Raw genomic sequence first — 13,003 nt, forward strand, 5'->3', positions numbered from 1 at the left:
AAGAAACATAACGATAGAATGCACATATAAAGCCGCGAGAAACTACACCAAAATCAGAAGGAAACGTATTTACAATCGCGGGAAGAGAACACGAGTATACATTCTAAATGCGATACGAAATTTTGCGCGGCGACCTGAGACAATAACGAGCATTTTATATTTTACCACCGACAAAATCTTTCTTCTAGGCTTAGGAACTATCGAGAGGTGAACTATGTAACTTGTGTATGTAAAGTTTTCTTAGCGTTAAGCGCTATGAAATTCTTAAATATAACTCTGTGAGAGAAGTGAGAAGTGATATAACACGCGATATCGATTTAATATATATGTATAAATATATATTCAGTATTTACATGTATATATACGTAAAAAAAAATTAAAATACATAACTATAAATTTTCGTTTAGACTCACGTCGAGTGGAGCATGTGGCTTTATTTTTTTTCTTTTTCTCAAGCTCTTAAGTAATTATAAAAAACAGTAATATCACAAAAATGGCGCGGGCAGAACAAGGAAGGGGACCAGACTTTAAGGATAAAATTATGACAATATATTGCCATAAATTGAACGAGTGTGGATCGAATCAAGGAGCGGTCACGAAATCTATACGTTGTCCGCGCATTGCTATTTCTTTTTGTCTCACAGGACGAAAAGAAATTAGGTGCCGTAGTCTGTTGCATAAAAAAATAAAAAAGAGAACAAAAGATTGCAACATTATTCAATAGATAATTAAAAAAAATCTTTCTTGTCGCACTCTACTCAATAATGCGTCAATTCTTCAACTTATCGCTTCTTGAAGAATTTCTGTGCCTCTCTTTCTTTCTCTTTCTCTTCGCAATTATAAAAATCAAGTTTCAACGTAAGCCCCCTTTTTTATAAAAAATGTCTATCTCGCTTGCGCTAGTTCAATTCCCGCCAGTCATTGGATTTTTATTGATAAGCTTCAAAGTTTGATTGACAATAGCGATTGAACAATGATCAATTTTTCCAGGTTGAGCTTTCTCTCCTCTCTTTGTTCGTTTTATTCTTTTTACTTATCTTTAATGTATGTGTGTGTATGTATGTATGTACGAGTGTGTATGTGTATGTATATATGTATGCATGTGAGAAAGTAAAAATTAAAATGTTTTGTCATAAAAACTATTTAGAAAATCGCTTTTGGAGAATTTTGCAGCATATCCGAGATATATACATATGCTCAATAGTCGACAATACACGATTTTTGTCACGCAATGCCAGAATTATAAAAGAATCATTTTTTTTAAATAACTGAGATAAAAATGCGTAATACGTTAAAGCAAAAAGACTTGCTCACTGTTTTTAATCTGACCCAAGAAAATGGGACTGGAATGACCCGAGTCTTGACAACTTTCCTTTTCTCTCTTCCTCCTTTTCTTTTTTTCTCTCTCTCAAAAACGATTTAAACACAAGATTTCTTTTATCTGAATGAAACATCGAGATCATTATATCGCGCAAATAAAAACATCGCCGTAGATTTCACGTCATAGATCCGCTTGCTCTGTGAATCGTATGTAAACCGTTTTTCCTTTTTCGAATCGTTGACTGCGACTAAATATCAACTCGAGAGACTTCGATAGATCAGCAAAGATTTGAGATATCTATTATAATGATTAACAAAAACGTCATTCTAAAATGTATTTACCTATATTTACACTAATGCTAATATGATACTAATTTAATATGTTTAACAAAAAAGTAATCACAAAATAGTCTGCAAGTTAAAACATCGTATCATCTTGAATGTACCTACACATATATATACGTATGACAAAATGCGCGTATATACGTATAAGTATTCATTTGAAATGTTTTACACACGATGACAAAATTGTCGCGTATAACCTAATATCACAATTAGCAAGGGAGAGAATAAAATAAGCAGAAAAATTTTGGTTCGAAACGACGGAATGGCACTTTCTGTGTGTATATATGTGTGTTTTCTTCTTCAACATATAAAAATACAATATTCTCGAAAAATCTTCTGTACACTATGAAATTTCTAATAACGTATTCTACCTTGTATCATATTTATTATCAAATAAGTAGGTCTACCTTGTCTCTAAAACTCTACAAACATATTCGAGTAACCTCTCATTCTCTCAAAAAAAAAAAGAAAAAAAAGAAAAGAAAAAAGGAAAAAAAAAGATCAATATCTAACGTACAAATTTTCGATCACAGTGTCTGGCGATCTCTATAACGTGAGATCTATGCTTATCTTTAGGACCTACTGTCTTTGAAAGTTGATTTCGATAATAATATACATATATATCTAGTTATATATCATAAAGCTGGGCCAGAGTTAGCCGTAGGCACCAGCACATGTCACGTTTCGATACACGCGAGAATCAAATAACACTTTCGTAGTGTTAGTTTACGTTAGCGCTAATGGAAACGGAGTGTACATCACTACATATAAGGTATCACCGTTGTTGTTACCCGATACCTTGTTTCGTCTTTTGAGAAATGTGTGTATTCAGTAATCCCCACAAAATTCCTCCCTCCCACCCCGTGAAATAAATCCCAACCCCGCCCACCCACGCTTTTATTTTTGCGGCCAATGCTTATCTTTTGTCGTTCTCCTTTTGTTTTTGTTTACTTTGACTCTCTCTCGCTTACTTTCTTTCATCGGAATTCAGCCTTTAAGTGGCAATCGAGGCTAAAAATGCCCGGCATGCATCATTACTCTCTTCTCGAAAGCACAACGATGACATACCACGATGATACGGTAACGACGATTTTGATGAGAAGAGGCCGTGGTTTCACCCACCCGTCCCATCAGCCCATTGTTTCCCGCCCAACCCCATTCGGCCTGCTGCATGCGGCCTTCTGGAAATGAATTTAAAATTGTAAAAATTATTCCCTTTCCTAAAAATACCTGACATTTGATTTTTTTGATTCACCGAATTTTGTTAAAGTCATGTAACGTCATTGTTAAAGTAAAGATGTCATTTTTAAATGAAAAGATATTTCAATAAAACTATTTTAAATTTTAAAACAGTCAGAACACTATCTTTTTCGCTTTATAATCAATCAACAGCTATAAAATGACTGTGATACGAGGCCTAATCAAACAAAGTCTAAATAGACAAAGTCTGATATCACAATTATTTACGGTTGTTGATTAACTGTCAAAAGAAAATAATTTTGAGGTATTTGAAAAATATGCTAAAACCATCTAAAGTGACGTTTCATCGAAATATTTCTTTATCTAAAAATAACACGTAAGAATTTTTCGAATTTGTCGAAAAATTCTTCTCGTCTCTGACGTCACAATTCCAAGATGATCAACGAGGAGACTTAACGGTACAGAAGAAGTAAACGGCGTCGTTCGTTTCAATGTTTTCAATGAAGCTGTTGTTTGACTTACCGCTTTTAGACGGAACTATTCAGACGCCATACATGTTGTGAAGCCGCTCACTAAGCTGTGGCGGAAACTGATCAGAAAATCGTTTCCAATTTTCCTCGCCCACTTGATTTTTAAATGTAAACAGAATCTAAACAGAGAAAATCAATAATAAAATTAATGATGATATTCCCAAAAAAGATCGTGCGAGATTGCCTTCTTTTTATCTACCTTTTGAAACATCTCCTTCAAATCGTCTTTTGGCGCTGACCAAGATGCTACGGCGTCGCAGAAGAAGATAAAGTCTGGGACGACACCAGCCGGATTGACAGTAATCATCTGACACATACCCCTGAAGGCAGAATCCTTCTCTTCGTTATCCCTTATGCTTCGCAAAGAAGTGCACCTATTGATAAATATGAAACTTCATTAAATGTAGTTCGATTTTTCTATTCGAGCAGAAAATACTTCGATCAATGAAACACGGAGACCTTTATGTGATACAGATTGTAATCGCAAAATTTACATCTCATTTAATATTATTAAAGTAAATTAACTTCGCCACAATGATCGAAGTATCTCTCTTTAGATCACATAATATTTACATAGAGATGTATAATAATGGCTCTGGCAAAAATCGAATAACTATATATTATTTTTATTCCTATATAAGTCACATATAAATATATATTTTTTTAATTAATAGTATTCGACAAGAGACAAAACGATTGGCTTATTAAGACCAGTCGACAATGCAATGATTAGCAACTCTCATGTGACTCAAAAAATTGTTCTATAAATATAAGCAATTGTTTCCATATAAAATATATTATTTTTAAAGTTAAAGAACTAGTGTATTTTAATGGACATATTAATTTTGTAAATATATTGATTATAATAGAAAAAAATTGAAATTCGCGCAAAATACTGAAATTTAAGAGCCTACGCTGAGAAAAAAATAATGTTAATATGACTAAACGCGTTTAGTTCATGGAATTATTTTAATTGAAATATTTAAATATTTAAGTCAAACATAATATTTTTTCATATCGATAAATATTTGTTTGACAGCCCGTAACCGCCGCATTTAGTTAGATTAAAAAAATTTGTTTGGTTGAACATTATTTTTTTCTCAGTGTATATATACATACAGCCTATATATAAGATTTATTTATATATTATTTAATTATTGGGATATATATATATGTATATATATGACTGGCGTCATATTTCACTTACTGTCTGATTAAGGCTGGGTTTACATTTGACATTTACAATACGGCACATCGTGACCGAACAAAAATCGACAAAAGTCCAAAATGCTAAAATTACCAACATGCAATAGTTGAAATTTTGTAAGAAAAATACCTACACGATTAATTCGGACATAATTCGATAATGTACACGTAATTCGCGAGTAAAGTACTTGTACTAAAAGTAGAGAGCGAACAAAGCAAAGACTTGACGAATAAAGGTGACAAATGTAAACCTAAACCTGGTCTTGAATCGGATAAACAGGAGAGCCCGTAACACACTTGCATGGTGGCAAAATAAAGATTAGAATTATTTTATATAACGAATTCAAATGTAAGATGTTACTGCGAATACTGCGTCAAACCATTGTGCAAGAAGCTGAGCACCTTGTGCGACTCCAGTTTTCGGAGCATTACGCGCATACTTTTCGATTCGCTACAGTATAGTATCTCGCTTCCATAATTAACACCGTAAGATTAAAATCCAAATTTTGTGGCTCCAGCAGCTCATATTCTTGCAGAAGAGTTCTCAACAGCCCCTGATGCAATTACTCAGGAGAGAATCGGGAATATATAATAATGTATAATAATAAAGTGCTAATAATAAAATAGAAAGTAGTATAATTAATAGAATATAATATAATAAAGAAATTTACACACCACTGGCGGACAAACTGCTGTAACATGGGGGCGACGTCATGGGGACACACATAACCTAGGCGACCGATCGTTATGGCTACGGTTTCATTTTCGGTTTCGGTAACAGTGAAGTGTAGTGAAGTGACCGGAAACATAAACAATAAGACAAACTGATAGTAACCAACGATCAACTCAGGTGAAGAAGAATCATATTTTTTGCTCTGCTTATGTAACTTTCAATAATTCATATTAATTAATAATCATAATTAAGTAACATTAATATAATAATTAATCGAAGACAGTGAGAACACAAGTGAAACATATGATATACCGACAATGAAACATAGGTAATATCGTGCTATTGTAGCTGCTGAAACAATAAACGAAATTAGATAGCAGCGTGCGAGCCCGTGTGAGATTTGTATAATAAAAAACCGATGTACCCGCAAAATGATCTCTCTTGCTCTCTCTCTCCCTTTCTCTCCCTCTCTTTCTCTCTCTCTCTCTCTATATATATATATGCTATTATACAAATAAGAGAATAAAGAGGAGGTACAGAACAAAATTTGCATTATGATCTCTTAAAGGCCAATTTAAATAATTTTAGTTGAAACATAATCTGGGGCTTAGAAAAATATGCAAACATATAATATATACTGAATTGCAATATGTCTTTTTTCATGGCAATACAGCCGTATATGTATTCAAGCCTACAGGCAGTCGCACACCACTAAATCAAGGTTCAATATACAAGTACTAATTATTAAAAACCTGTCAATAAAACGTGCAATCGCGATTTATGTATATGACCATGTCAATTTGCTGAATTGTGTGGGATTTAATTGTTGCGCAAAAAATTACTTAAAAAAAAACAAACAAAAAGAAATATATATGTATATATGCACCTAAAGAGCTGAATGCCATCAGGAATGCCTAATCTAGCGCGATATTTACGCTAGATAATAGGAATATTTTAAAATCAAGGGAGACCTTTCATTAAATAATTGTCAGATATAGCTTTAAACCCCCGTAAAATTTTGCACAGTTATATTGTACAATTAATGATTCAGCGGGGTGTTTGAAGCTAATCTCTGTGAATGAGAAGTTTCCCAATGTGCGCAGAAAGCATATAGTCATGACAGAGTGTAATTTATAACTCGGCGCGAAAAAGAGATAGGAATGTATAATGTATGGGAATCGACAAATTCTCTTTGTCGGTTCTCGCTACACATTGCCTTCTATATGTTCCAAAGTATACTTTGGTATATTTTATACGGTATCGCTCTAAGAGAAAACTAGATACTGGTAAAGATTGTCGACAACTCACCGGTATTTTCCAATAGTGTTTTTGGTGTGTCTGGTCGATTAATTATTTCGATAAGTTGTGTCAAAATTAATGGAATATATGCACTTGTGTCGGGCCCTGCAGAAGACAAACAAGATAAGTAATAAATTTCTTATTCTCCTTTTTTTCATCTCCCATAAAGATACCACTTTCGATATTTACCGAGTTTTATCGAAATCTCACCGATCGCCCATGTCGCATTATTACACACCGATATGAATTGTGGGTGTAAATTTTGTCCAAGTATAGGCATAAATTCAGCTGTTCATAAAGATAAAAAGCCCATTACTTACAACATAAAATATCTAACACAAATTCAATTTAAATTATGTAGTCGCAATTATATTCACCTATACAAGGCAGCACATGTTGGAAGCAAGCTTTTGTGAGATCTCCTAGTAAAGCAAAACTACTTTGTCTTACTTCAGGCATAGTATCTTGCATACACTGATACAGTAGCTGCATAACGTTACTGTTCATTACTAAGCGTTCCATGTGACCGTCCAGTCCTTCAGCTAATCCGCTAAGGAGATCTAACGCGACTATCATAAAGTCTTTATCAGGTGCTTCAAATTGCTCTGGACTTTGCGTACTCGCTATATGTTGATTCAGCGTTTGCTCCACAAGTGACACGCATCGTCTGCAAACAAAATAAAGTATGTGCTATTATATAAATTTATCATATATCATAATTAAATTCTAATTAGAAAATATGACCAAGAGTTATAGGAAACTTATTAAATTTATTAAAAGATTATTATCCATAATGTATAGTGTATATACCTGTAGACAGGCTCACAGTACGGTAAGAAACCCGAACGTAACGCAGTAGCTACTGATGAAAGACATTCCAGTAAAGGAAACAGATCTTTATCTTCGTCTTTCAATACGTTCCACTTATTAATGAGAGGCGGCATCAAAAGATTGATATAATCCGGTCTGTTCAAATGATGACCCACAGAATCGGCGAGAGTGCCGATCGCGTCGTATAATATTAAAAGATTTTTGTGTTGATATTTACCTGCAGACAGAGAGTTGGCATGTTTTAAACAGTTTGTTTAAAATTATTTGATTAAAACTTGTTTAAAACGGTTTTAACTACTGTTTAAAACATTGCAATTAAAATATATGATTATTTAAAAAAGAAAAGACAAAGAAAAACAAAAACAAATAAAAACTAATAAACGTGCATGTTGCAAAAAAGTTTTTGTTCTATTTTTTTAGTTTTATCTATATTGATATGTAACCTAGATATAAAATTAAAAATATAAATATAAATGAAATAAAAATAATAAGATAAGTTTTATTTTAACAGAATATTATATAATTTTTGGATATTAAATATTAAGTAACAATTAATATAATTAAATATATTATAGATTATATATTAAAGATTATACATATAAAGCTATCTTCCCAAACCACAAACTATTAAAATCTAAATTATAACAATTGAATATATTACAGATTATATTAAAGATTATATACATATAAAGCTATCTGCACAAAGCACTAACTATTAAAATCTAAATTATAATACATTGCATTTTACATTTTAACTATTGCAAATAAAATAATGTAATTACTTTAATTAAAAAAATAATACACATTTAAATAAAAAAAAATTAATGATAACAATAACATTGGAATTGCATTGCATATTGGCTATTTTTTAATACCTACTTTTATAAATTGAATTAAAATTAAATAAATTTTAAAATTAATAACTCAAAATAAAAAAAAATATATATATAATTTTATATATTAAATGCTTACACTAGATAGATTAAAGCTATCAAGTATTTTTTTGCTTATTTAAGACATTTTTTTCTTACTTTACTTAAAAATATGTATAAAACAAAAATATTGTTTTAATAAAAAAAATCAATGTTTTTTGTTTAAAATAAAAACAAGTTTTCTGCCAATCTTGCTTGCAGATAAACGGTTGTTGTTCAAAATTATACGTCGTAATTCAAGATAAAGTGAGTTATTGTACTTACTGAATGCAAAAACTAGTGTCTCGAGAATAAATCCAAGATATGGAACCAGTTCGGTGCATGCCTCTTCTTCTAAGGTCGCGAATGCGGAGCAAGCTGCCTCTTGAACCCGCTTGTTGCTGTCGAGCACTCTTTTAAGCAATTCCGTCATCAAAGGTTTCAAATGCGTCTCGTGTGGCTGTGCGCAAACCCAATGCGCGTAACGACTTAGCGTCCAACAAGTTATGGCACGGACAAGAGCCTTCTTGTCGCTTAGACAACTGATTAAATAAGGGATGAGCTCCGATAGATGCGGGATCATGCCGCTCATACAACCTGTTATCAATTGTTTGTGCAAACAGGTTAAATAAATATGTTCAATATCCTTTATCCAAGGGTTGGGTAGTAAAGTAGTTAATTAAAAGTTAAAAAATCAATTTAACTTAATTTAAAATGAATTAATTTTTAACTTCAACTAGTTATTTTTAAACTTAAACTTATTAACTTTTTTCCTAAGTTGAAGATTTTTGTTATCTCTGAATTCCAATTATTTTTTTTATAAAATCTTAAACATTAGACAATTAAATTTTTAATAATAAAATAATAAAATTTTAATAAAAACATTCTATGATGCATATCATTCTTACAAGTATTATGAAATAAAGGTATTATTAGTTTTTATTATTTTCATAATTGTACTATTACAAAGAAAAGATATAATTCTATGTAAAAAAAAATTTAATTTCTTTGTTATTTCATATAGTTTAAAAATTTTTTTTAAATTAACAAATAAAATATTAAATTAAAAAACTTTTAAGTTATTACATTCTATTTTATTATAAATATTTAAGAAAAATAACTTTTAATTTAACTTAAGTTAATTTAATCTTAACTTTAACAGAGTTTTTTGTTCATACAACTTTGAACATAACTAAATTCATTTTATAAGCTATTAACTTAGTTTTAAAAAATAATTACCTTACCTAACCTGCTTTTATCTATTCAAATATTCTAAAATGAAATAAATGTGCGTACCTTCGGCAATAGCTCCCAATGCTAGGATACCAGATTCCTTTATTTCCCAAGATTGATGGAAGAGAGTTTCTTTCAGAATCGGCACCAAAACAGGTAAAAGGTCTTCCCGAAATACATTAGCTAACATGTCGAGCGCAGCAGCGGAGCATTTCCTCAAATTCCAATCGCTCAGAGTCGAATCGTCGTCGCATCCGTCCTCAACGTCCAAGTCCTCATCGTCGCATCCGCCATTTATACCGCCATTCTCAGGGTCAGCGTGTCTACCCATACCATTCGCGTGATGCGAGTGGTGAGTCTTTGATTTATGAAATCGTGGTCGAATATCCTCCTCTCTGTCTGGTATCATTTCATCCTCTTCTACGTCTCCTTTGAGGAGGATTATATCAATTTCTGAATATTTCATACCTCTCACCTAAGATAGACAATACATTAAAAATTAATTAAAAGGAAAAAATGAAGAATTATTATCGTTTGCCAAATTTATGATAAATCTGAGAAAAACTTACCAAGATAGGTACTAATCGGGTCAGATGTGGCGCAAGTGCTTCTTTGCAAATTGGTTGTTCTGCTAGAGATAACCAAAACTCGCAAGCTTCTAGTGCCACTCCTTCGTCAACATCCTGAGTTCTCATTAACATATATTCTATTATATTATGCATGTGTGGTATTAGTCTGTCCATTCGTACTTCAAGTAGCATCACCAATGCTCTACAAAAGCATAGAAAAGATTAAAAATAAATTCATGTTTTTCTATTAGAAACAGTAACAAAACAACAATATTGTAATATATCATTAATTACCTGCAAACGTTTTTTCGAACTTCAGAATCATCATCTGAAGCTAGATGGAAGAGATTTTCCAAAAAGCTATCTATATGTATCATAAGTGCTTGCGTACGTTGAATGATAAATTGATTGACACACGCTATCGCGTGAGATCTGATTTTGGGACTTGAATGTCTAAAAAAATGAAGGAACTTTGGAATCAGAATGTTTAGTGGGCGATTTAGAGCATCTGAATCTAATATTTCTGCCGAATCTTCGCAGATTTTCTGCAGAGCTCCGAATGCTCCCTCGCAAACGTTGTAATCTTGGGAATCCAACATTTGACACAACGCTGGCAATAATTCTGGCCAAGTTGTTAATTCACCTAATAATTCACAAAAATAATTAATAAATTTTTTTAGATGCTATATACTACATACTATAATTACATAATATAAAAACACACCTTTTGATGCGACAGTAGTAATCAAAATACCGACGGTCGCACGAATCAGTGGAGATGGATCTCCGACAGCTGATAGACATTCTTGCTTTATAAAAATTATGACTTCCGGTAGAAATTTATTAAAGTAGGTCTTTACATTATTTTTTAGTATCAGCCCACTCAGAGATCTAGTAGGTTCATCTTAACAAAGAGAAAATCATTAGTTAATATAATTATCATACATTTGCGGCACATAAATAAAATTTAAAATATTTTGAATTACATATATTTTCACTAACGTACCTTCTGACGTAAGCTTTGTTAGAACAAAAATCAGATAGTTGTTGAAATCTGGGAATTTGTTTAACTCTTCCAATTTCTGTATTCAAATCAAGTTAAAGAAAAATAAATATGAAAATATTGCATAAGAAGAAATAAACATTAGAGACTATTATAAAGAAAGTATGAACAATTTCTCCTCCGCTGATTCATCCTTTCTGAGAAAAAACCAACATTGTGTGTTGCAATCTAACTTCTCCCATTGTATATATAAAATGTATATACAAAATCGTTATAGGTTGCAATTCAATATGGTTGTAATCCAAGCAGCGCAAGCGGGTTTATTCACGCCCGGGCCCGGGTGAGAAAGAGGAAGCTGCCGAAGCTATCGATCAGAGGGCCGCGCGTGTCGGGGACGTATATACGCATGCATCGTTAACATATTTCCAGCTCGAGGGGCATTTCGCTCGTGGAGAAAAGCAATGTGACGATGCGGAGCAACGATCGTTAGCGATCGACAAATTCGCTGCCCAGTGTGTGTGTGTGTGTGTGTGTGTGCGTATGTGCGTTCGCGCGCGCGATCTCTCTCGCGAATGGAGTATCATAAATATACATGAATATTAATTTTCGGAAAAAAGATGTTTATTTATCCCGGACAATAATCGCGCGCCAGGAAAATAACGGTGAATGACGTACGGATGGCAGTTTGCGCGCGCGTCCCTCTTTTCGTCATTAGCTACTCGCACTCGCTTTCTCTCTCTCTCAACCCGGGGCCACGTATGTACGGCGGCGATGAGGATATCAGAGATAATCCACACTTCTCGACAAAGGAAAAAAAAAAAGGATACTTGTTGTACGGCGCGCTGGGTAGCCGTGTCCGGGCTCTGAGACTCCTTGAGCAGCGTCAGGATTTGCCTGAGTCCTTCCTCCTGCGGTTGCCACGCCATTTTCATCGTGTTTCTCAACAGCACCACCAGTAACACAAGCACACGGTCTGCCTTCTCTGACCTCGCAGATAAACGGAAGCTCTCCACGGCTCTCCCCCTCTCGTTTCCTTAGCGAAGCCAGCGCTCCATTTGGTCAGGACCGTACGCAAGGGGGCGCCACGCCCTTCCTCCGACTAGAGTCTCTTCAGAGACCTGAAATAAGAGTCCCCAATTTTCATTGGTGTCCGCCATGATTTGTCAAAATTGGCATATATCGTATAGAACTTAGAAATAATAATTAATAATAATTGTAATAATAATATAATATATAATATTAATTATTAATGTTATAATAATAATAATAATAATATTAATAAGAAATAATAATTAAATAATATAATATTAATAATAATATTAATTATTAATATATATTATTAATATATAATAATTTTAAAAAATAATTCTATGGTATATATATGTATAGTATGACTGTATAAATTTAGAATATGATAAATTAGAATAAATTGTATTGTATGTAGTGTTATAACATATTTATAGTATTACAAATAATATAAAAACACAATTAGAAAATAAATTATTTATTTCTAATATTGAGTGCAATTTTGTAAAGATTAAAATTTCTCGAAGATATGTTATTTTAAAATAGCATGTAAAAAAACAAAAGATTTAAAAAAACGTTATTTTAATAGTAAAACAATGGCAATGCATATAAAAGTAATAAATTAAAGTTTATTCCTTGATTATTTATAACATTTATTTCTTTTATTCTATAAACGCCATGCTTTGGACATATTAAATTTTCCGCCACTGACTGCTTTCGGTTTTTGACCAAATATGGCGATACCTACCTAACTTCGTAACTCTGATAAGACCTCTATCTCCGACATGAACTCCTGGGAGTCAATTGTGTAATTTTTTCTAAAGTGGAAACGTGAAAAGTGAAAAATTTTCGCCAAT

At 32.5% G+C, this 13,003-nt stretch overlaps 1 protein-coding gene across 2 annotated transcripts; it reads right to left on the reverse strand.

Annotated features, from left to right (window-relative positions):
• Positions 1–2,550: 2,550 nt before the first annotated feature.
• On the reverse strand, positions 2,551–12,138 carry Tnpo (transportin 1). 2 transcript variants are annotated; one of them, XM_029299329.2, is made up of 15 exons: positions 11,948–12,138; positions 11,124–11,199; positions 10,842–11,021; positions 10,412–10,760; positions 10,118–10,319; positions 9,612–10,023; positions 8,601–8,912; positions 7,384–7,621; positions 6,951–7,240; positions 6,763–6,861; positions 6,583–6,678; positions 5,277–5,352; positions 3,595–3,769; positions 3,388–3,514; positions 2,551–2,846 (listed from the first exon to the last, which is right to left on the reverse strand). In XM_029299329.2, exons 1-14 carry the CDS (start codon positions 12,050–12,052, stop codon positions 3,407–3,409), a joined length of 2,718 nt encoding a protein of 905 aa, XP_029155162.2. In that variant the 5' UTR covers positions 12,053–12,138; the 3' UTR covers positions 2,551–2,846; positions 3,388–3,406. The 2 variants fall into 2 exon arrangements, with proteins under 2 accessions (XP_029155162.2, XP_085340363.1); XM_085484237.1 differs by lacking the exons at positions 2,551–2,846; positions 3,388–3,514; positions 5,277–5,352 and having other exon boundaries at positions 3,673–3,769; positions 11,948–12,129.
• Between the last annotated feature and the right edge of the window lie 865 nt (positions 12,139–13,003).

The sequence above is a fragment of the Nylanderia fulva genome, unplaced genomic scaffold (assembly GCF_048542155.1).
Source record: "Nylanderia fulva isolate GAGA-0341 unplaced genomic scaffold, ASM4854215v1 Scaffold3, whole genome shotgun sequence".
NCBI lineage: Eukaryota > Metazoa > Arthropoda > Insecta > Hymenoptera > Formicidae > Nylanderia > Nylanderia fulva.

Excerpts from the sequence above, each read along its gene's own strand:
- Tnpo (XM_029299329.2), bottom strand. The coding sequence starts at position 12,052 with ATGAAAATGGCGTGGCAACCGCAGGAGGAAGGACTCAGGCAAATCCTG. Across the intron at positions 10,320-10,411 it reads GTTCGAAAAAACGTTTGCAG|AGCATTGGTGATGCTACTTG; the intron begins GTAATTAATGAT and ends ATGCTTTTGTAG. Across the intron at positions 3,770-5,276 it reads CAGCAGTTTGTCCGCCAGTG|GTGCACTTCTTTGCGAAGCA; the intron begins GTGTGTAAATTT and ends ATTTATCAATAG.